The 25,777-nt window shown below is 40.0% G+C and overlaps 1 protein-coding gene across 12 annotated transcripts in view; it reads right to left on the bottom strand.

Moving 5' to 3' along the window:
• LOC137102841 (nesprin-2) overlaps positions 1 to 25,777 on the bottom strand; it is a 78,037-nt gene that overhangs the window by 5,064 nt on the left and 47,196 nt on the right. For 11 of the 12 annotated variants that reach the window (XM_067482748.1, XM_067482747.1, XM_067482757.1 and 8 more), the window contains 31 exons: positions 25,512 to 25,682; positions 25,216 to 25,350; positions 23,235 to 23,434; positions 22,641 to 22,773; positions 21,887 to 22,069; positions 20,652 to 20,801; positions 20,066 to 20,242; positions 19,518 to 19,673; positions 19,273 to 19,428; positions 17,812 to 17,982; positions 17,275 to 17,408; positions 16,648 to 16,843; positions 15,367 to 15,549; positions 15,074 to 15,187; positions 14,798 to 14,952; positions 14,296 to 14,443; positions 13,768 to 13,862; positions 12,451 to 12,682; positions 12,124 to 12,321; positions 10,995 to 11,102; positions 10,184 to 10,339; positions 8,168 to 8,326; positions 6,841 to 7,007; positions 3,944 to 4,106; positions 3,563 to 3,753; positions 3,140 to 3,290; positions 2,823 to 3,005; positions 2,411 to 2,548; positions 2,096 to 2,287; positions 1,439 to 1,727; positions 125 to 243 (listed from right to left, as the gene is read on the bottom strand). In XM_067482748.1, coding sequence (XP_067338849.1) covers positions 125 to 243; positions 1,439 to 1,727; positions 2,096 to 2,287; positions 2,411 to 2,548; positions 2,823 to 3,005; positions 3,140 to 3,290; positions 3,563 to 3,753; positions 3,944 to 4,106; positions 6,841 to 7,007; positions 8,168 to 8,326; positions 10,184 to 10,339; positions 10,995 to 11,102; positions 12,124 to 12,321; positions 12,451 to 12,682; positions 13,768 to 13,862; positions 14,296 to 14,443; positions 14,798 to 14,952; positions 15,074 to 15,187; positions 15,367 to 15,549; positions 16,648 to 16,843; positions 17,275 to 17,408; positions 17,812 to 17,982; positions 19,273 to 19,428; positions 19,518 to 19,673; positions 20,066 to 20,242; positions 20,652 to 20,801; positions 21,887 to 22,069; positions 22,641 to 22,773; positions 23,235 to 23,434; positions 25,216 to 25,350; positions 25,512 to 25,682 — 5,103 coding nt within the window. The remainder of the gene's footprint in view (positions 1 to 124; positions 244 to 1,438; positions 1,728 to 2,095; positions 2,288 to 2,410; positions 2,549 to 2,822; positions 3,006 to 3,139; positions 3,291 to 3,562; positions 3,754 to 3,943; positions 4,107 to 6,840; positions 7,008 to 8,167; positions 8,327 to 10,183; positions 10,340 to 10,994; positions 11,103 to 12,123; positions 12,322 to 12,450; positions 12,683 to 13,767; positions 13,863 to 14,295; positions 14,444 to 14,797; positions 14,953 to 15,073; positions 15,188 to 15,366; positions 15,550 to 16,647; positions 16,844 to 17,274; positions 17,409 to 17,811; positions 17,983 to 19,272; positions 19,429 to 19,517; positions 19,674 to 20,065; positions 20,243 to 20,651; positions 20,802 to 21,886; positions 22,070 to 22,640; positions 22,774 to 23,234; positions 23,435 to 25,215; positions 25,351 to 25,511; positions 25,683 to 25,777) is intronic. The other variant, XM_067482752.1, reaches the window with a different exon arrangement.

Below are 25,777 nucleotides of genomic sequence, written 5' to 3' on the forward strand. Positions count from 1 at the left end.
CACAACACAGGATCAGGACTTAGATACCAGCAGCAACATCAGCCATACAGTGACATAATTGTATTATTTTCATAATGTACAGTTTTGGTTTAGCCACTGAGGCCATATTGTGAATCCAACGTACATAGCCTTGCTTTAGAGGAGTGCTGGTGAGGACAGATGCAGCCTCAGTGTGGTCCTCTGTGTCCAGCTGACACAGCCGCCATTTTGGACCGTCGTGTACAACCTTAGACCTGCTTGGAACTGGGACAGAATAGAACCACAGTCAATGAGACACACAAAAAAAATAGATATACAGTTTCTTTTAAATGTATTGCCTGATAATAAATTTTATCTGTATTTTATCTGTACAGCATGATTTACTTAATGTCATTTATATGTCAGAAGCAAGAGAGAGAATGAGGATGGGGCCAAGACCCAAGAAGATAAAGCTTCTTTGGTTTTTGGCAAAAACTTTTAAATATGCTGTGTGTCATTATACTGGGAAATTTTGAAAAAGTTTGATTTATAGGTCTGATTTACACCAAATGCCATCTACTGACTCACACACAGAGAAAATTCATTACAGCAAATGAAAGCAGAAGGAGGAAGGTGCTTAAACAAGCAAAGTAGACTGGTAGCTGTAAATTTTATATTTGAAATCTGGCAAAAGGTCAGAGACAGCTAAAAGAGAAAACTATCCACTGAAAACATAAGACATGAAGCCACTACTTTGGTTTGTTAATAATATTGGAATAGTTTCTTTTGAAAGTATAGTGCCATTTAAATCCATTTTGCTTTGACCCTTGATTATCATGAGCAAATGTGTACAACATAACATATTAAACTGTAAATGTTGAAGTGTGACGCTTTGCTTTGTGCAGTTTTTAAAACCACAGCTACAAGAAAGCCTAGTATCAGTCCAGCATGACAATTGTAGAAAACACATGGAATCTTAGTACTTTAACAACAACAAAGGTGAAGATGTAGTTGGTTTGTACAGCCACAAAGACTGTGCCACATTTCTCTTGGCTCTGTGTGTCTATGCATGTGTGAAAAACGTATTAAACACTGCAGTTTTCTTATATCTGTCATCTATTAAATTGCATTACATCCAATTTTTATGACTTTAATTTCAGCAGAACTTAAGAAAAGCCATAAATAAATCCTTTTGAACTGGGAGGAGCTTCTCCAGAAGCTCAGAAATAATTAAATGAATAAAACACATCGGGGGACATCCAAATCTGAATTTAATGCCCAGGCTGTAGCTCCCAGGTTACAAAGAGACTTTGCCTTCCGGATGTCTTCAATTCCATTTTACTGAAACTTTATGTGTGTTTAGCAGCATCACTGTAAACATTACAACCATGGTGCAATAAACTATCAGTGGATTGAACTTTTCTTCTCTGGATACCAAACTATAACTCTGTTTTTCTGTGAGATTAGACACTAACTGTACCTGACAGAGCACTGAAGTAGGTCCTGTCCCCCTCGTGTTCTTCCTCCTCCTCGTCATCCTCATGTGAAGATGAACCTCCTACATCTCCGCTGGGGTCCCACTCCAGAGGCAGGGAGTCCACACTCACCGGAGTCTCGCGACCTGATCGCTCCAGTGGAGAGGCCAGCAGGCAGGTGGGTGTGGCCGGGAGGCTTCCTTGGCTCCGGCCAATCCCGGGCCGACAAATCAGTTCCAAGCTTGACTCCAGGGAAAATACGCTTCCTGGAAGCTCTGGTTCATCTTTGACCACCTAAGGTGATAAAATAACATATAACAGGATTTTAGGGTCTTAGAGTCACATTATAGCTCCTCAGGCTATGGTGTCTTGGTTGTTCTAGTTAATTTGGCACTCGAGGCAGACTGGACATGATTTGTCTGCACCTCTTACGTCCTCATTTTAAGGGGCCTTTGCTACATTGTTAATTTTGACAATGTGAGTTTAAGCTAAAGTTCAAATGTAAAATAAAGCGTAAGGGGCAGAAGATCTACTTGACAAACTAACATCTGCATTTTCCTGAATCGTTACACAAATTAAAATAAGGTATGAATTGAATTACAGTGCTTGGAAAAAAAGTAGTAATGAGAAACTATAAATTGTGTGCATATGCTCCAGCTCACCGGTGGTTGGCTAAGGCGCTGGTGGAAGCGGACCAGCCTGCTGAAAACCTCCTGGCAGTACGAATGCAGCTCCTCCAGCTCATCTTCTATCAGTGCTGCATCCTGTGGTGAGCTCTTTTGGATCAGACCCTCACCAAACACTATCAACCCGTCAATGCGCTCAGTGTTCAGCGTGATCTCCTTCTGGAAACTCTGTAGGGTTGAAGAGTCAAAAAATGTTTCAGAAAACCCATAGGAACCAAACTCGCTTTTGGGTTCCACATGATACATTTTCCTCCAAAATGGATTACAGCTGTATGTGAGCTGTGCCCTCACATTGAGCTGCTGCATCTTGTGATGGACGTCGCTCTCTGAAAAGTGTTCGACATTAGTGAGCTGAAGATCCAGCTCAGTCAGCCACACCAGCATGCTGTCTCTGGTGCCTTCAAATTCCTCCCTTTGGCTGGTGAAATACTGTGAGAAAAACAAAGAAGATGAACAGAAAGTAAAGTAAACATAGGTATATTTGCATTTTTTTTAAAGTAAGAAATTCCTTAAACTTTCATTTCAAGTACTTGAACTATTGTACAGTTTTGTATACATATTATCTTTAGACTCAAAGAATCAAAGCAGACATCTAAAAATTCTCAGTCCAGCCCAGATTAAAACACAAAACTAGTAGGGTAGAAGTACAGTAATCCTGACTTCTGAACCCTACTTGGATGTTAAGAAATTCTCTGTACTGTACCTTGAGTCTTCGGAGGATGGCAGCGACTCTTCGGTGGAGGGTGTCCCAGCGCCGGTTGCCTTCATGGACCATTGCTTTTAGCTGGCTAGCTCTATCAGTGCGGTTCTCCCTGGCAAGACGGCGATACTGGTTATTAATCAGTTCCAGCTGGGTCAACCGTTCATGAACCTGCCTTTGGAAACCCTGCAAAATAAAGGATAGAAGGATGAAGGAGGACATTTTCAGAATTATATTGCTTAAGGAATTTGTAAATAAAGACCAAAAAACAAATAAACTACTAGTTACAAAAGCAGGAGATGACAAACATCACAACTAGCCTCAAATTTCTTGAGCTCCTCCTTGGCAACAGTGTAAAGTACATCTGCAGAGTTGGGGCTGGCTGCAGTGCGTTCGGCCATCTTGAGCCAATCCTCAAACCGTGAGTAGTCATCAAGGAACTTGCACCAGAGTCTCCATGTTTCCTCAATCCTGCAAGGAGACATTGCCCAGAAGTTTTAAGTTTCCAAACAAAAAGTGTCAACATTTAAGCTTTGACTGAACCTCAAAGAAGAAATCAACAAAATGGTCAGGACTTCATCAGTGCAGAGTAAATTAAAACTTGCTCCTTTGGAAGGTTACAAAAATATAGCGCTTATTAGAATACAAAAGAGTTAATTAGTTTTTCTGTTGAATTATGTGAAGTAAAACCTGACAACTGTGGGTACATCACAGTGTGCATGGACGGGAGTTTCAGCTCCTACCTGACCCTCCTGTCCAGAGCCATGGCACAGATGGTCCTCCAGCGCTGGTCGAGGCTGCGGCTTGTTTCCTGCAGGGAGTCGCTCTCAGCCTCTGTGCTGCCGGCAGCATCTTCGTCCCGCAGCAAAACATCGCAAAGACTGAGCACTGAAGCAACACCTTTTGTATGCTGCTCAATGTCCTCCTGCAGGTCCTGGACACAAATGAAGACAGACATTGGAGAAGTCTAAGCGTTAGCCCTTGTGTAATAAAACATGAATTGACAGGAAGAAGACTACCCCTTTCAAAGATGTTCAACATCCAATAAAAAACATTCAATAAGCAAAAACAGCATAATATGTCAACAGTTATTGACCACTGTGAAGTCACAAGTGACTGTTTACCTGCTGCTCGGCCAACCTCCTCTGGATCTCTTGGTGGTGACAGACGCTGTAGGTAATTGGTCTGGACAGCTCAGCCTCGATGCGGGAAAGCCATGAGCGGAGGTTACTCATGTTCTTATCCAGCTGCTGCACCGTTGCCAAAGTCTCCTTGAGCTTCTTCACCCTAAACAGACACATTGTGGACTGTTAAAAGTTTTACGGCTTGTTACAGTAACTGCTTTCAGCAGCTGCAAACAACTCTGCTAACAAGTAGCTTTTATTGGCAGTGCCAGGAGGTAACATTTAGTACACAACAAGAAAAAAAGCTAGAGTTATCGGCTTTTTTTTTTTGCAAAACCCATTCGATGTACTAGACTGCAGGCTGAGAATTACTGATCATTTGTGGCATCCCTCCATGTATGAGAGATGTTTTTGTACACTTTCCCTGACTAATACAAATCATTAAAATAAATGAAAGAAAATTTGACAAAAGCAAATCAATACTTAAATTCACCTTTTTTTTTCAAGAATGAGAGTCTCAAAGAAAAATACAAAATGAAATTCATAAAGAAAAGACAATGAAAGCAAAGACTGAAATAAAGACTGAAAGAAAGAAACAGCAAAACTAAAATCAACCTATATTCATTCACTAACCTAAACTAAGGTATCTATTAGAAATTTCTAAGCGTCTATGCCACCTGACACACACACACACAGTCACAGTGACTGGCGTCATAGCAACGCTCTGCACAATAAAACCTCTTTTCTGATGCTTAAAAGCCTAAGTGTGCCCCATTTGAGGGTTGAGTTAATTTCCTCATTTGATCCCTCTTCTCCTGTTGAGGTCCGGCCGGGCCTGTCAGCACTGAGAGAGAGAGAGAGAGAGAGACTCTCTACCAAAATAATACACACTGAAAAAACACAGCTGCGAGTGTAACTGGCAGGCTGAATGGATGAAAGCGTCCCAGCAGATGCCGGACGCTGGGACGACTACGGATAAGTGTGTGTGTTTATGTGTGAGAGCTCTTCTCACACATAAGCACTTGTGAACGCTTCTTATTCCTTCAAGAGGCTGCTTTAGGTCTTAACTGATACATTCGTGTGCAGCACTGGAGTTTTGGACTGTGATTTTATGGAGTCTTAGTATTTACAGCATTCAGGTTTGTTAAGCTTTGTTATTTATAGCATTCTGAATCTTAGTTTAGCCTGTGAGCATCAGCCACACCGAAAAAAATATGGCTTAGAAAGATATTTGTTTTCAAAGTAATGTGTGAAATGTTTTTGTTTTTAGTCTAAAAGTCAGTATCTAAGAAATTGTGTTATTTGTATAAAAACAAGTTATATTAATATCACAAATTCTCACCTCAGGAAAAAAAAAATGACAGTATGTAATCAGTAGTGTGTTTGTGTGTAGCTTTTATGGCCATGTCATGAAGACGTATTACATTCACTGTATACTGTGTGCAGAATACACCCCTCCACTCTGCACATCCAACCATCCAAGTCAACTTAATTGGCCCTCTCTCCCTTTGACTCCTTCTTTACCTCTGACAACCTAACAAAGGCTGGCAGCTTCATGCAGAGGCCACACAAAGACACAAAACCCAGTCAGGGGTCCTGGCTGAGGAAAAGGACAAGACAAGGATGGATGGAGAAAACGGAGCAGAAAAAGAGTTGGAGGATAAGTGAGGATGTTGGGCTGGAGGAGAAAGTTAAATCCAGCTAACTACAGGAGGACTACTCCAACTGACATTTATGCTGGTCACTGTAATTACAAAGTTCTTTACACATGGTTAATAGGTCTTTTAATACATTTTACTTGGCTACACTTATTACACTGTAAATGCACGTTTTGGTTAGCCGCCATTATTATCACTGCAAAATGTACGTGCTTCTGGTAGCATCTCCCTTCTCCTGCAGCAGTTGCAGTAAAATACATGAAGCGCTACCAAATGTTATGCTGGATACAAAAGTGAAGTTGGATGTTATGCTGTGTTTGCCATGTTGGCAATGATCGAAAAGGATTATTCATAGACACAATTGTAGCCCGTTTATTACCCACAGCCCAGACTGAAGAACACTAATCCATCAAGAGTTCAGTGTTGCATTAGACCACATATCGCCTGCATGAGATCAAGCCCTATGAAATCTACTCACAGAGTTTCTAAGGGGACTTTTATTTGGAAATCAACACTAATGCATGCCAACAGACCCCTCCTCTTCCATAACAACAACCCCACCCTTGCTCACATCATCACACTTGGACAGACTAGAAAAAAGCGGGGGGGTAGTCTGTGTACACATATGGTACTGTCTAAGCACAGCTTTTTTTTTTCCCCTTGTGGCAGAGCTATGGTGGGTGGACAAGGTTAGGAGTGAATTCTGAATCTCCTGCTCCTCCACAGGACTGACCATCTGTCTGAGGCGCTCGGGACTATCAGTTTGTCATCACTGGTGTTTAACCCCTCTACAGCGTGTACAGTAATAGAAGAACATGTAATTTAACAGGTACAGAGCAAAACTAACACAACAGCAGGTGAATGGTTCCACATTAGAGATAATGTTGAATTGCAGGCTCCCTCACTCCTTAATGATGCTTTTTAAAGTAGAGTGCTCTTGCTCTTTCTGTGAAAGGTGCAAAAAGGTTGTAAGTAAATTCAATTAATTTGTAGTAGTATCCACGCATCATACACCTACACAGATGATCTAATTTTTAATTTAACCACTTTTTAAATATTTGCCTTTTTAATAGTTCTTCCTGAATTGCATTCACACACTAGTGATAGTTATAAAATTTTGTCTGATTCTTTTTTTTTTTCTGCCTTTTGGAAAATACTTCATTGAAAAAATGCGCGCGCACAAACATTAGTAGACAAATCCCCCTTTTCAGCTTCTGTGACAACTGTAGCTTCTCTCACCTGGCTTCAATGTGGTGGAAGAGGTTGTGCCAGCGCTGACTGACCTCCTGCAGTGAGCCATGGACCTGGGTCTGCTTGGCCTCATCGCTGGCTAACAGCAGCTGCTCACCCAGCTGTTTCAGGTGGCTCTTATTCTCACTGAACAAGTTGACTTCTTCCATGCAGTCCTGTGGTGACATGACATCATAAGATTATGCTGAATTATCGTATCCATGCATTTATTTTCAGCAGCAGATTTATCAAAGTAGATGTCCCCTCTCCAAGAGTGATGTTTTTAGTTTAGGGATACCCAAACATTTCAAAGTCAAATGGGATATGTAATCTCTACCTGTGCTTTGGGTCTATCCTGGGACCTGTATCAAACTGGGAGGAGTTTGCTTATTCAGCCAGGTTACAAAAGGTTAAATTCCACATCTGTAGACCTTACTTACAGTATGTAGCTGGGGATCAGCTGCACACCTTCCTACTATCTGACTTACATTGGTAGAGCCCGTATTAAATTTTTTCAGGCTATTCCCGACTAGGGCCCCTAGTTTAAGGAAGCTCTGCTACCAGGTCTAACTCCAGGAGGGGGCCCTGGTTTTCCTGGACAATGTGACAGCACAGAATTGAGAGATTCATCAGGGTGTTTTCAGTCACTGTTAGGTCTGTTCCTTCTCTACAACCTATTGGCTTTTTTTTGGCCAACAAAAATATTGCTCTCAGGTTCACCAGGAAACACTAATCCTACCACCTTTTCCCTGTTTTACACTAACATTGATAACCACTTAGGATAAATAAATTCAGTAGTGAAGGGGATGATTGGTTTCCATGTTTAGCAATTTGGCCAAAACAGTGGGAAGTAAGAAGATGTAATCTGATTATCAGGTACTGTCAAGCATAAAACAATTGTCCTGCAATGCTAAAACCAATTATTATCTTGTTACTAAATGAGCATTCTTCATGATAAGACAGGAAGGTACAGTACAAAAGGCTTTGAGTCACTGAAAGGACAACTGTTGTATGTGAACAAAGAACACTGGGCCGTTTCATTCCAGGCCACCATCTGTTGTACACACAATAATGCATGTTGCTCATATATGGATTATAGTCACATGAGTGCTATCCTTGAGTACTCACTTCATCCACAAGCTCAAAATCATGACAGTTTATCACAATATAACAAAAAACTAATCAGTGCTATGTTTTTAAACAGTGTGCAGACAGTTGCTAGAGCTATACTGTACTCAGAAATGATCTTTCTCTGAAAAACAGTCTTTAATTTAGAACCTGTCACATGAAAATACCTGTTTGGATAAGAAACTCAAATGTTCCCTTTGTCTTGTACCTTCTTGAGCTTTTCCACCATTTCCTCGATGCTCAGATCTCCACTGTGGCACACTTTGTTCTCCATCTGAGTCAGCCAATCACAGAACTCTTTGTTCTTGTCATTAAAGATCGTCCAGGCACTGAGGCGGTCTGCAATTTCTTGCCGGTGCACCGATACCTGGAAACATTCAGTGATAAAAGTGAACTTTGGGCACTATTGAACATGCAAAGACAGGAACATTTTTAATCATTAAATGAATAAATAAATACATAAAGGTTCCATTTAAGCTGCTTAAATACTTCACTTAGTTGAGCAACAGTTAGTTAAAGATCAGTAAGTGCACCTGTACATCTACTCATCCTCTACCTTCATGTAACAAATACTGTATGGAAACTGAAGTTGTACATAAGTGACATCAGGTATCTTCTGGTTTATATATTCACAAAAGCTATTTAATGCAATAAATCAAATATTTCCAGGGAATATCAGGGATTATGATAATTTGCCCATGTCACACTCAAATTCTGATTTACTGTATAGTTTTAATTGTAATTTAATTCTTTACAACTGCAAAGCATACTTCGCAGTGTGTATCCTGTAAAATACTATGACAAATCTAATCCATAAGCATTTATACTGTAAGAACAATAATTTTATGAAAATAAGTCATAAACTGCATTGGGAGAAATCCCCAAGAGAGTATAGCTATTTGATAAAATCAACAAGGTCTATTTTCCTAATGTCAGCTTTGTGACATAAAAACAATCCATTACATAGCAGAGGAGGGGGCTGACGATCTTTTGGAGGTTAAAAGACTAAGCAGGCTCACAGGCTCACATGTCTGAACCAGCTATATTTTACTGTTCAGTGGCATTCATTTGTCTTAAATGAGCACTGCTTTGGTTTTGATGTACTAACACTGCTGGGGCTTTGGGACTCTGGAGAATTAGGGGTGCATTGTTAGCTGCCATCAGCCATGAGGACTCTTTGCTTCCCCAGGAACAATAGAGCCTGTCCCTAAACCCCTATTGCCCAGCCAGGCCATCTGCTCGCCAAACCCATTCCACTAGCCTCCCCTACTTAACACCTGTTAGCTATGCAGAGGAAACAGATCCAGCCCCCCGGCCATATCAGGCATTAATAGGGATTTAAAAAAAAAAAAAAACTTAAGTAAACCTCATAAAAACAACAATTAAACCTATATACAGCATGGCTAATACTCTGACTGCCAGGTCTTTTATTGAAAGAATCTGTGGTTACACACTTAAATGAAATAAAAAGTATTAAGGGGAGAGCATGGCTGTACACAATAAAAACAATGCCATGCAGTAAACCCCAAAGTTAAAATGCAAACCAAACAAATTAACATCCTGACTGTTGTTGTTGCGTCTCTCAATCCCAGTAACTCCTGCCAAGCAAGAGCAGGTGGAAGGACCCAATTAGCTCAAGTGCAAATTATCCTGTAACCACAGTAACTAATTAAATGTCCCAAGTATGTCATAACAACCGGTTTCTCAACAACAAAAGTATGTTTCTGTCTAAGCCAAAAGACTTGAGACTTGAATTTGAGCTTGTGTATCCATTTCCACAAATATTGCAGTTGCATAATTCTGTTGCACAGTTATTCTGAGGCAGGAACAAGTGCCTGAAAGACTGTTTATTGCTAAGCTAAAGCATCAATGGTTCCATTTAAAAGACTTGTTCAGTAGAAAAATTAAGAAAACACATTAATTTGACCTGCAGGAAAACCAGTTGCTGAAACATTAACGAGAGCACATGGTGTTGCAGTTTTCCCTCCATGAACCTGCACATGCTGGCTCAAACAAATGAGTGTGTGAGTGAGTGTGTTGAGCTCCAGTGGTGCAGAGGCTTTGTGCTGCTGGTCACCGCCAAGAAACCACTGGTAACTTTTCCCTCCTTCTCCCCTCTCTCTCCCCTGAAACCTTTGCTCTCCACCTGACTCCTTTACAATCTCACACTTTCTCTGCCTCATTTTATGGCTCACTCTCTCCTTTTTTTAATCAGTTCTCTCACCTTCATACACAACTCTTCCCATTGACTGTGAAGTTGCTCCAGCTGCTGTTCCAACAGAGTCGAGTCACCGGCCGCAACATACTGAGACATGTCCGTCTTCATGGTGCCCAGTTCCCTCAGTCCACTGGCCAAACGCTGCAGAGAGAGCTCTGTCTCCTGCATAACACACACACAAACACCCAGTCAGATAGCCATGTACAAGCTGAGTGCACCCGCTTCTGCACCTCGTTCGCTTTGACCGTTCAGATTAAAGGACTGTGGATAGGACAGGGGGAGGGTAGAAGGGACAGAAAGGGGGAGGGGAGTGAAAGCATGGGGCTAATAAATAAGGGAGAGGGGGTAAACTCAGAGCTCAGAGAAGGCTCTGGTGGGATGGGGGTAGCTACTGATAGAGTTGGGGTGTGGAAACTTTGGCCAGTTTTCAGACTGCTGGCCCAGTCATGTTTCCTTCATAAGCATGAATGCTAAAGAATTACTGGGTCCTACTGCTCATGGCAACTTGTTCATACACACTGAACAATAACCTTCGTCTTCTAGCAGGTGATCAGACTATTACATTCCCTCTAAGACCACACACCTGCTGCTTTTTCGCTGTTCCTTTTTACCTACAATCTACTGCTTTTAGACTTTAAGAGGTTTCCTTTCATTTTGCTGTGCACCTCATCGTGGGTATGATTCTGAGTCACAACAGGAGCAAACTTAAACTTTAGCTTTCAGTGAGTTAACTGTTATGACCAATTCAAAATTCATCATGACCTGCGAACTGTACCAACACCTGTTACAAAAAACACCTTCAACATGTTTAAATCACCTGAATATATGTCTCTCCTTCAGAGGCCTCTGGTTCTTTAAGCCTGGTCTTCACATCATCCAGCTCAGATATGATGTTATTTATTTCATCCTGAAACTGAGTCCACTTCTAAAAAAATAGGAGGAGACAGAGGAAGGAGGGTCTTATTGTTTAAACACAAAAAACAAGGGCTTCTATTAACATTTTTCTTTAATTGATTTGTCTGTCGTCATCTGCAAAATGAGTATGCACAGAAATATCATGTCAAATGCCAAGAAAACCATGAAAACAAAAACATCACTGCAAAGTTTCTTGTTCTACACTCATAATTCAAAATGTGAAACAAAAGGCACAAACCTACCTCCAGATTTCTGTTCTTAGAAATCATCACAAACCTGTTCTGTATATAATCACCAAAATCATCTCTTGCTTTCAGCTCTACTTTGCGCTTTAACAGCTCCCTCTGTGATCTTTGACAGGCAGCTCTGAGGGATTTCCTTTTTCCTGGGTAGATCCTGTTTCCCTTAAAGGGGTTAACACAACTTTCCCTGACCTTATCACTATTACTCTCTCTCAGCAATGATGTGTTTAGCTTCCAAAAAAATGTAGGTGCTCCTTTAGGTTTTCTTTTTATAGAATTTATTCTTCTTCGTTCCATTACTGTACGATAAATTGCACAGTGTATTCCATCACTGTAGAGTGGTGGAATGACAGGGACACTGCTAACCAGCTGGGTCTGGATGTGGATCACTGATAGATTTGAGCTTTTCTTTGATCCCTCTTGGCAGGAGCTGTCCTCTGTGTGTGTGTGTGTGTGAGAGAGAGACAGAGAGTGATGGGGGGCGGTGTTGGAATCAGGTCTAATACAGTATATGGGTCATGCAAAGCTGGACTCCCCACCACTTCCCTATTCATATAACACATGCTCTTCTTTTACATTTTGTCCCAAGCTGTTTGTAAAAAACAGACATGTTATATTGTGGATTCTTACATTTATTAATTGGAACCAACTTGTTTTTAAACCACGTTTTAAATACTTGTTATTTTCTAAACTTTATATTTTGATATACATTTGTCAAATAGACATGTCGTTTCTAAAGTGACATTTAGCATAAAATGACATTAAATACAATATGAATATGGCTTCTACCTGAACTGTTGTGTTAATAAGGTCTGTTCTCCCCTCCAGCAGTGAATTGGTGCGTTGCCAGGCCTCTTCTATGGTCTGACACTCTGACTGCAGTAGGCTCAGACTCTCAGACTCCGCCATGGTTTCACACAAACGTCTGCCAGCTTCCATTGTCTTGGTGTGCACAGTGGAGTGCAGACCCAGAGCCTCTTCAAAGCACTTGAAAAGATGTGGGGAGATAATGTTTGTTACAGTAGGTACTTTTATCTAATTAATTAAAACATTACATCTTGTACACAATTTAAGTTTTCCTTCACTTCAAAATGAGTTCAGTCAAGACATATTGACCTTGTAATCATCACCGCAGCTCCGTAGCTTAGATGGTGCACATGGGGCAGAGCAAGTAAGGGCAAGCAGAGGGTCCACATCCCTCAGCAACTTCCACAGCAGTTTCAATCCATGCTGGTAGGTTCTCCACAGCCGCAGCTGCTCTTTTACCACAGTTTTGCCCTGGTTAGCCAGAGCCACAGAGTTGAGCCAGCTCTCTTTCACACAGGACACTTGTGCCATAAGTTCAGATCTTTGCAAGATACAAGAAAACAAGCATGTTTAGTTTGAAGAAAAGCATGATAATACAACACAGTGAGTAAAATATGACACACACACACCTGTAAGATCTAATGCAATTGAAACAGTCAAAAGATTAAAATAAGAGAAACACATAAGATTAAATCAAAATAAAACAAAAAGACAGCAGTAATAAAGCAATGGGAAAAATGTTAAAAAATGCAAATACGTCAGTTTATTCCCAGGCTACACCAACACAAAATCAGCTGGATTTTAAGAGGGTCTTACAATTTTTTCTTCAGTTGTTAAAACACTGAACCCCATTCTTCTTCTTTTCCTTTGAGCTGTTCCCTTTCAGGGGTCTCCACAGCGAATCATTTGCCTCCATCTAACCCTGTCCTCTGCATCCTCTGCTCTCACACCAACTAACATCATGTCCTCTGTCACTACATGCATCTCCTCTTTGGTCTTCCTCTAGACCTCCTGCCTGGCAGCTCCAACCTCAGCATAATTTTACCGATATATTCACCAAACCACCTCAATCTGGCCTCTCTGACTTTATCTCCGAAACATCTACCATGGGCTGTCCCTCTGATGTCCTCATTCCTGATCCTGTCCATCCCCGTCACTCCCAAAGAGAACCTCAACATCTTAAGCTCTGCTACCTCCAGCTCTGCCTCCTGTCTTTTCTTCAGTGCCACTGTCTCTAAGCCGAACAACATCAAAACACTAAACCTCATTCACAGTGACCTACTTTTTTTTTTTTCAAATGAAATGCTCTTTTGGCCAAACCTTAAACATGGTAGTTAGACACAATACAGATTCCAGCGGGGAAGGAATAAACTTTACTCTAGATTGTTTAGAGTATTTAAAAGATTTCCATACTTTACAAGGACCACAATTTTAAGTAAATATTGAGGACAAAAAAAAAATTGCTGTGTAACCATACACAGATCAGGCATAACATTTTGACCACCTGTGCAAGTTAATGCAATCCACACAGTAGCTCTCCCATGAATTCTACTGTTACAAGGTTATTATTTCTCTGTTTTTAGGCTGAAACTGTCAGATAACAGTACAGCTACCCAGTACAAATACCTTTTCTCTGGTGTTGCTTCGTCGATGGATGTGACGGCATCACAGAGAAGACCCTGCAGAAGCTGATGTCCCATAATTAGTTCAGCCTGAAGCCCCTGTGCATAATAACAGCAGGAGAGACCATAATGACATTCACAGACAACACACTGACTAACGGCACCAATATCAGTTTGCGTTTAAGACTTTAGGACTAAAACTTTTTCATTATTTAAAACCAGACTTTTTACAATCAATAATATATTGAACATTTGTGCTGATGAGGTTGTTAATTCAGATTCCCCAAACCTTAATTACTGAGTATTTGTTTGTTATCATGCTTTTCATCTAGTAACACATGGACACTACAGATGAACTCTTTCCCGAAATTTCCGACTAATCTGCAGATGTGAGGAGGAACTGTGTTTAAAACAGATAAAAAACACAATACATTTCCTGAACTTTTCAGAAGTCTATGTTTTATTGTTTCTTTATCCTCACTAACATCTAATGAAAGAATGTAGAGAATTGGAAAAGCGTGTTACTGTATACCTGATGTGCAATGAGCAGCTCTTGTAGAGTGGAGTAACTTTGAAGTTTTCTGGATGCAAACTCTTGCTTCAGCTTGTCCTGTATAGACATCAGGTTCTTACACTTCTTGTGAAAGGTCTGAGAATGCTGATGCTCAGCCTGCAGCTCTCTGAAAAAAAGGGAAGGAACATCCATTAAAAGGAAATAAATAAATAAAAATCAGAAACAGACCACTTTATTAAAACGCTTTGTAGAATATCTGGACAAATATATAAATTGTGTTCAGCTTCATAAAATGAACATTGAGTTACAAGTTTTCAAGTGCAACCTCACAAGTGATATCAAATTCTCCACAAGGCTGAAAAAGTGAATGGTTCTTGGGGCCTTACACAGAGAAAATGTCTACATTTTCACTACATGCATTGGTTGAAAAATGTTGAAATAGCAAACACTAGAAAATGCACCACACACGTGAATTCTTTGTGGATTTATATTCAGTCATTTTAGAACATAACTTTCTCACCTATTCATCTCTAATGTGCAAGTCATGCTTCTGATCCACTCCCTACTGAGTCTCTGCAGTCGCTCTGTATCTTGGTTGTTAAGCGTCACATATCCACTCATGTCCCTGACGTCAACCAGTAATGGAAATAAACCACTAAGCTCCAAGACAACCTGCTGCACATCCAAGAAATATTACATAAAGCACACTTTTAGTTTAAAATCCCACAATCAACACTATTTTAAACAAAGATGCAAATCAGTGTTTTATAGGAAAGTACATTTGTAACAAACCAACCTTTACAGAGTCTGTGTCCCTTGAGCTGGCCTCCAGTTTATACAGTATTCTTTGCATCCGCTCGTCAAGCGCTTCTAGACGAGTATCAAAAAGCTTCCCATCTTCCAAAATCTCCTGCACACATTAAGCAATTATTTCAAAAGCTGGATACTGTATATGGAATGTAATCGCCTTTCATCCATCATAAAAATATTAGAGAAAATATTAGAGAAGGTGAAAAAAACTGTAGTCAAAACTAATTTCTGGCATTTGTGTAAAATTAAGGTCACATTAATGTTAAATTATTTTCTTACCTCAAAACTTTTCCTTTTCCCAGTCACTGCCTGGCACAAAAGCTGGACATCACATGACATAAATCTGATCTCCGATTTGATTACATTCGCAGCCTGTGGTTGTAGCCGTCCAGTGAGAGGCTTGGATGCTGCCAGCACATCTCCCACACGCCTCTGCAAGTCCTCAGTAGCATCCTGTAACTTCTAGCGTTAAATTATGAGGAGTCAGAAGGTAAGGACAATAATGAAGGAATACTGGACATTTGTTTACTTTGAGCAGTACTGTTATCATATCTGTAATTGACATTACATACAGAATTTCCTGTTTTCCATCACTTTATTTCTCATTTGATTCATGAAAGAATGTACCATGGCTGTTGCTTTTTTTGCCCTTGAAAATTTTTTTTTCACAAATGGTTCTGACTCATCTATTCCAAAATGCACCGTCCTGTGTACTTTTGACGATAAATAAAATGGGAAAAAAAAATGGCATGACTGGGGCACTCAAAGCTTTTTTTTTTTGCAAAAATGTGCAAAACACATAACGCAGCATGTGAACTACATACAGGCAATCGGGAACAAACACAGTGCAGACCATTGCTGGTATTTAAGAACATGCTTTCTCGTCCTCTCAGTGAATAGGAAGCTACTCACAAAAAAAACCTTTCATTAAATTTTTGAATGTCATGCACAGAGAATATGAAGACTCTTAAAAATAATTACATTACTAAAAAAGCAAGGTCTCAATAGACATTGAAGAATATGAAAAAAGTGATTTGAAATCAAATGTTTAAAATCTATATAAAATTATTAATTTTGCCATATTTTTATGCATTCGTGTCATTAACACCGACATGTTTACCAACAAAGTCCAAGTTTTACTGTCTCATACGACGTGGAAAAAAAAAAGCACCAGGTGGTAGCATTACACAAACTCAAAACTATGGTACTTGCCTAAAGAAATACTCCACTACAACTATAAGTACTACTTAAAATTATTTTCTATTTAGTACCTCAATTTGAGTAAAGTACTATACTATAAAAAATGAATTTGAGTTCACTGACATCATACATGTACAAGTCTATTGTGTTACACTGAAGTTTCCTTGTTGGTGGATCTTTTGCCTAAATTCATTAATATTTTCACATTTGCAAACCAAACTGGCAAGAAGCCAATGGATTGTGGAACACACACACACACACACACACACACACACACACACACACACACACACACACACACACACACACACACACACTTCACAGTATATGCAATTTATGTTAAAAGCACCATGAACCAACCTTGATTAAGTGGAGCATGGCCTGCGCATCCTGTTCAGGTGAAAGTGAAGAGCTGGACATCTCCTGCCACTGATGCCACAGTTGTTGCAGGTGAAGGGAGCAGTTCTCAGAGAGATGACTGTACACCTGCCAGAGGGAAAGTGTCTCTGCCGTCTTAAGGTGCTCATCCTTTAACTCCTGTACCACATCCTTCCACCTTATACAGTCACAATTCATTAAATAAGAGCAGAATACATACATAGTATTACATAAATATATAATTGCATATTTGCTTACAGTAAGGCTGCATTGTTCATCATGTTATTGATTCTGACAGTGTGTGAAATCTGGTTATTGGCCATTGGTATCAAAATCCATGAATCCTGTGACCCACTATGAGTATATTTCATTATAGCTAGAAAATACAATAGAACAACTGAATTTTAAATCTTATTCTCTACTTCCTGGTCCTGTTTGGTGGAGAATAAAGTTAATAATATTTGGTATTGCTATCAAAGCTGGTTTGTGATAGTATGATATCACATAATCAAGTGGGTCAAATTTGGCTTAAACGCAGGAGATTTTTTGTGGATATTTCCCCTTTAAATTTGATTGTCTGACCATTTTCTTGTAATCTATGCTACTGACCGTTTTCGCTCTCCTTCCATTTGATCACATAGTGCCTGTGGTGTTTCACAATGAAGACTCTTCACAAGACTCTGGTAGGATTTTTCCACAGCCGCCCAAAGCGCCTCTCCTCTTCCAGCCTTATCCTCAAGTTGCTGTGCAAAGAAAAACCATCTTTCTTTTAAAGTCCCCATTTAGAGATGCATTTACTTCCCCACATTTTTACTTGAACTGAAAAGAACTGAGAGCTTGACGTCCGTGAATGCACAAACCTTTACTGAATCTGTCAAAGCTTGATGGAGCAGCTTTTAACTTCATTCACTTACGGCCAGCTGAGAGTAACAAAGTTTCTTTTCTAAATTTTAGCCTGAAAGCCACCAGGCTTGTTAGATTTTGACATAGCTTGCTAAAGCAGTTGACATTGAAACATTTTATGAATTAAGACGATTATCCAGTACACGTTGCAGAATCATTAGGATAAATGTGATTTCTTCTTGTAAGTCTAAAGCCTTTTTGTGGACATGTGTAAAACACAGGATGGTCAATATTTTTGCTCACCTGTAGTCGGTGCATGTTTAGTTCTGTCTGCTTTAGTGAAAACAGAGGAGTTCGATGATGCTGTAGAGCACAGCTCACCCAAGTGCTGTGTAGCATAGCTTCTCTCACATCTCTGTTGTAACAACTCCACTCCATGGCGGTCTGTTGTAAAGCTGGTCTCAGAGCTTTCATCTGCAAATTATAAAATAAGAAACATTCTTAGGATTTAAGGATTTTTATTGGTTCCATGTATACAAGACTGAACCACTGATTTGTTCTAATCTGCAGACATAGGAACAATGGTTAAAAAAAACATATCTTTGAAACATTATTGCATCTTGTTATGTCTATAAGAATATTGAACCTTGTTTAGAAACTTCCCATCAAAATATTTCTGAGATGTTAATAGTGTTTCGAAACCAACTAGTGATTAGTTTATATATGAACTGGAAGAATTATAAATTCAGATGTAAACTTTTTTTTATTGCAATTGTTTACTATTTTAAAATCATGCACTGTATTTGTGCAAATTTATCTGTACATCCTGTTTTGACAAGAAGAAGAGGGACTCATAATAGGGGCACACCAGTGGTCCAGAACATAAATGAATTTTGTATATTCCCCTCTATATCTCTGCCATTGTTTTCCATGACCTGGAGATTTTAATGCTAATATATTCTATTTTTATTTTTACTTTTTTTTTCTTTTCCCCCTAATTTGGTTTTGTACTATAGGTATGTTCACCAGCAGGTTGCTACCTTTCTCTGTGCTGCCATCAAATATTGCTTTTACTGTGAACAGGGTCAGATCTTGAAATCTTTTATGATATTGTTGCATTATAATTCTGTATAAAAAATGCTGAATAGTCATTCTATGAAGAGACAATCTGCCTGGTTCCACCTGCTACAACATACATGAAAAAAAAACTTAAATGTACAAAATAATTCTTAATTATAATGACCGCAATTTATTTCATTCTCAGATTTGGTCAGTTTTCTTTCCTTCGCAGTCAAGGTACAGGTTGGCACCTGAGGTGGCCCATCAGATTTTAGTGGTGGTCTGTGCCACCCCCTGTCGCCACCCACTAGCTAAATGTTTCCAACTAAGTAGAAAGTAGTCCAGTTGACATAACTTAACTTTCTTACTGTTTATTAGCATGGCTTTAATGTGGCTTTTATGCAGTATGCACATATATGCTGTGGGTGCCAGTACAAGCATGGACACATCTGACCTGCACTATATCCTGTGACCAGAAACAAGAGGACTGTTCAGGATTTTGCAATTTAATCAAATAGTTGAGTTTAAAGTTTTTCTGAACATGGTAAACATCCTGCAAAAAGGCTTTACAGTTTATCAGGCAACATGCTATTTGAAGGAATTTGAGGTCTAGAGTATGTGGCTACCTGTCTATGTCTCACCATCTGCTGACTTTCACCTGGCACTAAATTTTCTCTGAATGTTGCAGATTGCTGTTATTTTTACCTGTTGCCACAGATCCCAACAAGCACGAATAATAGTGTCGGCTTTGTTACAAAAGGCGATATCACATGGGTGGGCCTCTTCCTTGTCAACATTCACTTGTATGGCTTTCAGCTCCTGCAAAGCTGCAGCCACATCCTTTATTCTGCCCACAATGTCCTAGAAGAAAAACAGAGCAGTTTGAGATGGAGCGACAGTATTAAAAGATATACTACAAACATTCATCTGTTTGCTTCCTGTCACTGTACCTCCCACTCCAGCAGAGCCTTATGAATTAGTGTTGGACTGAGAATATTTCTCCACGTATTCAGCTGCTCTTTCTGCTGCACTATCCAGCCTTGGTGATGCTTCAGTCGCCTTTCTCTGCCTGCACAAGTTTGATGAATCTGTTCAGCTTCACAAATCTGAGGGGACAAAATTAAAAAAGTGGCTGATTCTTGTGTAGAAACAACGGCCACAATATAGTGCATCAGCCATCATGTGAGCTTATACAGCATGTCCGACTATTCACTGACAATGTAGCAATAGAACAAGACTTTATATGAAACTTTTACCCTGGTTGTATGGAAACGCCAATGATCACATCACCAAAGTGTACTGTTTTCTGTGTCATTTCACACATACATTTCAAATGTTAGTTAGTCGGCCTTGCCCATACGTAGAGCATGTACACAAGTGTTTTTTTAATAGAATATATGACCAGAAAATAAGAGAGTTAGAAAGTTGGTTAAATTATTTTCAGATTTGAAAAGTACTAGAGTTGTATTGGGTGTATATTAGCAGCAGAAATAAAGACCTGGTTCTCCAGCTCCCTTTGGACATACAGCCACTGGAGTCTAAGGGCACCAAGTTTCTCTGCATAAATTGTACTTTTAGACTGGAAAGCCTGGACGTCGGCTCCTAGCACCTGAGGCCCAGACTGGCACAGGAAATCAAGAAGAAACTGTCCAGTTAGAAGCCCTGCCTTTAACTCCTAAAAAAAACAAAACAAACAAAGTCAAGTCTTCCAATAATTCACAATGTCTCAGTCAGTAAGTTTTGCTACCACAAATCAGGAATTTAAGGCTACCACAATTTAAAAAAAAATCAAATAATGTTTAGTTTGAGACAATCAAGCTGTAATTTATACACAATATACCTTATAAATGTGTCTTTAGATATAAGCATAAGACATTTCATGAATTGTCACACACAAAAAAAGCAGAAAAGCAGTGAATTTGTATGTATGTAACAGAAGGGACCCTCACAGCTTGAAAACACCCAGTAATTTGGAATGTAAATCACATACCAGCAATCTTTACGTATTGAGTAGCTGGAATAACCCATTCTAAATAAGAGAGTGAGATAGACACAGAGAAAGGGAATAGTGGAGACAGGAGCACCTTATAGTTCTGCAGGACTTCAGTGATGTGAGCAGCATTTTTGACCATGTGGACTGTTTCTTTCTCCTTGTTCAGCCGAGTCTCTAGTTTCCTCAGCCAGTCCTCCAGGTCAGACAACACTCCCAATGGTGGCCATACTGCCAGCAGTTGCTAAGAGACACACAAGACAAGACTAAGACAAAGAGTTTTGCAATACATCTGTTACAAATTAATACTTGTATCCAGTTACAATTAGTAGTCATACCTATCTGCATACAATATGTCTTGTGTACCTGTCCAAATTATAAAACCATTTTTGGTAGAGAAAATATTTTTTGATTCAGTCTGAGAACACTGCTAAAGTATAAGACATCACCATTAATTATCTGGAAGACATATCTGGCAGGTTTAGTTAAATTATTCATCTATTCATTCATTCTAAGGTTTGCAGGGGTGCTGGAGCCTATCCAATCTCTCCAAAGGAGGTGGGATGCACCCTGTACAGCCATTGCAGGGCCCAATATAGGGACAGACAACTGTTCATGTTCAACCTATGAAAGTAGAGGGAGAACATGCAAACTCCATACAGAACTTGGCTGGTTCCTCTTGCCAGTAATAAATGGTAAGGAAATATTAAGTGTCCTTTCCCTGCAAAGTCCTCCCTATCATCAATCTCCCCTAAACTGATTTAAACAAGGTGCAAGTGTGTACTCCCTTTGCCCAAACAGATTTCTCAGATGCTTAATTATTTTTGAAAACCAACAGGACGTCCACAGGTCTTGGACCATGAATTTTTGATTCACAGGAGAAGTAGAAAGTATTTAGAGTTAGGGTTGTGTTTTGAAAACTGAAAAAAGAAAAAACAGTACTACTACAAAGTTATTATTAAGCTGACTCATGACTGACTCACTAGGGGATGAATGCGGCCAAGGAGGTCATCCACCAATCGCAGAAGTGTTGTTCCTGCCTCCTTCTGACAGAAGTGTCTTGCTCAAGGACACTTCTGTCACATGCTGACGTGTCCTTGACTAAGACATTAAACCCCAACTTAATTGCTCCTTGTGACTGCAGGCTAGCTGCATAACAGCTCCCCCATCAGTGTGTGTGTGATTGTAAGTGTGAATAGGTGAATGAGAAGCAGGGTAAATCCCTTTGAGTACTAATAAGGTAGAAAAGTGCAGACCATACCACATATACCATAGTATAGAGTATACACTGTATGCATTTCCTCTTCAGCAAAGGACGAAATGCTGTACCTGCTGCAGTTGGTCTTGTGCCTTAGACAGATCAGAGGTCAGCTGGTTCCAGCTGATGTCCAGCTGGGCGAGCTGAGCTCTCAGCTTGGGACATTCAGCTTCTCTCAGGTGGATCAGCTTTGTTCCTTCCTTGGAGACAGATGTTCTATGGACTGACATGGCTTCCACTTCCATGGAGAAATCCTGAGAGACAGGGTTAAGCAGACTTAGTTGAATGCATGTGTTGTGAACGATGAGACAACACAATAAAATTCGAACATGACTGGTGATGGTCAGTCGCTTGTGTCATGAGCTAATGACAGGCATCCATTTTAATGGTTTACCATTATGTCATCAGTTGATCGTGATTATGGAATGCTATTGTACTAGTATAATAATGACTTGGCCCTCAAGCCAATAGTGCTTTGGAGGATATGGTTAGTTGGTTCATCTTCTGCCTACATTAACCCCCTTCTGCCTATATTAGCCCCCTGCCAAATTTAAATTAAAATTTTAGTTACACAATATTGGCTAATAACCATAAATTTGCTTCAGAGAGTTTTATAGGTTATACAGCATTAACACCCTCTATGTTTAGAATCTTGAATCAGATAAAGAACAAGTCTTTATTAAAATAAGAATAATGATGATTCTAAGGATTTAAAACATCAGACTGATTTTTTATTCTGGACTTTATTTTTTACGCGATAGGCATTAGCTGACAAAGTTGTCAACTGTAACGTAGAAAAGTAAAGAGCAGACAGAAGAGCCTTACCAGTAACTTGATCAGGTGGCTTTGAATACACTCCTGGTCCAGGTCAGTGGTGTCTGCCAGGTCTGACAAAGTTTTCAAGTGTTTGTTGGCACCATCCAGCCATTCACTGACCAAAGCAAGGTCTGTCTGGTATCTGTGGGGAGGGAAGCAAATAGCTAATCCAATGGGGCAGAACATGACAGCTTCTTCACGTTTCAGTCCTGATAAACGAGACAGCAGGTGAGCTCATACGAACAAGAGATTACTGAGTTGTTGCTGTAGAAAAAAATCCCCACTGTTTTTTTTCACATGGAAAACAAAATTCCAATAAATAATGACCGGGTTTAAAGCCTGTGTATCATTCAAATATTTAGATTTTGCACTGTTTATGGATTTGACCTTTATTTTGGTTTTAAATCAGAATCAAAGTTACTAATATTTGCTCCAATCCAAAACAGCTGAAATAGCGGACAATAACATTTGTCAATTGGCATGGGCAATAAATACAAGTGTCTGGCCTCCACGTTTTTTAAATAATAAAGTCTTACATCCACAAAGAACTGTTTTTAAAATTTTGGCAGAAGCTACAGAATGGTATTTTGGAGCCTGTCCCACCTGGTCCAGCTGTCTTGTATGGCTCTGCAGCGCTGAATCTCTTGCTCTGTCCGCCTGTAGACACTCCTCCATTGTAGCTCCAGAGCGCCTCCTGCCTGGCAGACCGAGGTAGCAAACATTGGCTCTTTCTGCAGCACATCCCTCTGATCCAGGAGTAGTCCTAAAGTAGCTCTGCTGTCATACAGCTGGATGAGTGCTTGCTGAGTGGGGAAAAGGAATCAATATTGCTCATATGTTACATGTTTAAATCAGACACCTTAAGACAGTCCTGGGCCTCCGTTGCCAGACTGTTTTGGTTTATGATGCACCAAATGTTTTCTATTGGTAAAAGGTCTGGACTTCAGGCAGGCCAGTTCAGTACCCGGACCCTTGTCCTGCGAAGCCATGCGGTTGTGACAGATGCAGTATGTGGTTTTACATTGTCTTGCTGAAATATGCAAGGCCTTCCCTGTGTTCCTATCTTCCATTGGTATGCATATGCCTTGATGGTGCCTTTACAGATGTGTAAGCTCCCCACGCCATAGGCACTAATGCACCCCATACCATCAGAGATGCAGGCTTTTGAACTGTCCACTGGTAAAAAAATGAAGAGCCCCTCTCTTCTTTAGGCGGCAGGATATCCAGGGTTTCCACAAAGAATTCCAATTTTTATTAATTTGACCACAGAACAGTTTTCTATTTTGCCTCTGACTATTTTAAATGAGCTTTGGCCCAGAGAACATGGCGGCATTTCTGGATCCTGTTCCCATATAGCTTTTTCTTTGCATGATACAGCTTTAACTTGCATTTGTGGATTTCACAGCGAACTGTGTTCATATGGTAAATTCTTGGCCCCTTATATAGCACTTTTCTACCTATTGGTACTTTACACTGTTTCTAATTCACCTATTCCCACAATGAGAGCTACTATGCAGATGGCCAACACTTACCGACAGCAGTTTGTCACAGCCTATCTTAAAATTTGAGAGACTCTGTCTCTCTGAAATGCTATTTTATACCCAGTTATATTACTGACCTGTTGCCTGTTAACCTAAGTAGTTGTCAAATGCTCCTCCATGTGTTTTTGATCTGCAGCAATTACTTTTCAAGCCTTTTGTTGTCTCTCTTCCAACTTTTTTGAGAAGTGTTGCTGCCATCAAATTTAAAATGACCAGTCAAAATATTTTCCATGAAATGGTAAAATGTCTCAGTTTAAACATGTTATATGTTGTTTATGTTCAATTTGGGCGATAAAATATGGGTTTATAAGATTTGCAACTCATTGCATTCTGTTTTCATTTAGGTTTTACACATCGTCCTAACTTCTTTTGAATTGAGGTTGTAGAAAAATATTTTTCTACATTTGGAGGAGCTGGTAGCCTATTACAGCATTCATTGGGCAAGGGGCAAGGTACACCCTGGGCAGGTTTCCAGTCTTTCTCAGGGTCAACACAGACATACACAGACAACCATTCACACTCACTCACATTTACATTTGCGGGCAATTTAGAGTCACCAATTAACTTAACATTAACACAAATCTTTTTGGACTGTGGGAGGAAACTGGAGTACCTAGAGGAAACCCACACAAGCACAGGCAGAACACAAGCACAAAGAGAACATGTAAACTCCACCCACAAAGGCCAAAGCCAACTGGGTATTCAAACCAAGGACCTTCTAGCAGCAGCAACCTCTCTTATAAAGTGGCTAGAAGTGACAGAAGTTTAAACTGCTAAAGGGCTTTAGTTATGTGCTGGATTCATGACTGGACCAATTCTGAACAAAAAAGACAGCACTATCCACACTTTGGTCTTCATTACACCCCAGCTATTCTTATCTCTGAGGGCTGCTGGGAAAAGAACTGGAGTAAAAACAAGCTACATCAATCCAAGCAGAGTTATGTGGGAAAAGAAATGAAGAGAAGTAGCAAGATAAAGCAAGTAAGGAAAAGTCTGATCATAAAACAACAAAGACAACAACTTTGTGCACAGCGTGGGGTTACCTGGCACGCATCTGCTCTGTGCTGTATTACAAACGCCTCATCGTCTCCCTCGAGTTCTTCGCTACTGATGAAGGCCTCAAACTCAACCAGCACCCTGCCCAGTCTCCCACAATTATCCTCCCACCGGGTCAACTCCTGCAAAAGGTGCAACCAGAAACCCACATATACAGTAAGGATTTTAGCTTTTGATTTATGAGCATAAACACTTAAAAGTTATTTTTTAAGTATTCTACAAGAAAACTCTCATTTGTTTATGTATTAATTCATATAGCCTTCAGCAACTATGTAGTACAAACCTGAAGGCTTGTTTGAAAAGCCACTTCCTTTTCCAGAGCCTGTTGCTGAAGTGCTTTGGCCCTGATTTGCAGATGTACCCACTCTTCCTCTTGACACTTAAGTGCATCTGACTCGCATTGAAATAGATGCTGCACAAAAGCCAACTGAGATTTGAGGACCTGCAGCAGCTTCTAGATCACCAAGAGATCAGATTTATGACAATAATGAAATGTAACATAAGCAAAGTAAGGCTATTAAATACAGCAACAAGGGAAATCAGGTAGGC

The sequence above is a fragment of the Channa argus genome, chromosome 17, assembly GCF_033026475.1.
Source record: "Channa argus isolate prfri chromosome 17, Channa argus male v1.0, whole genome shotgun sequence".
NCBI classification, from domain to species: domain Eukaryota; kingdom Metazoa; phylum Chordata; class Actinopteri; order Anabantiformes; family Channidae; genus Channa; species Channa argus.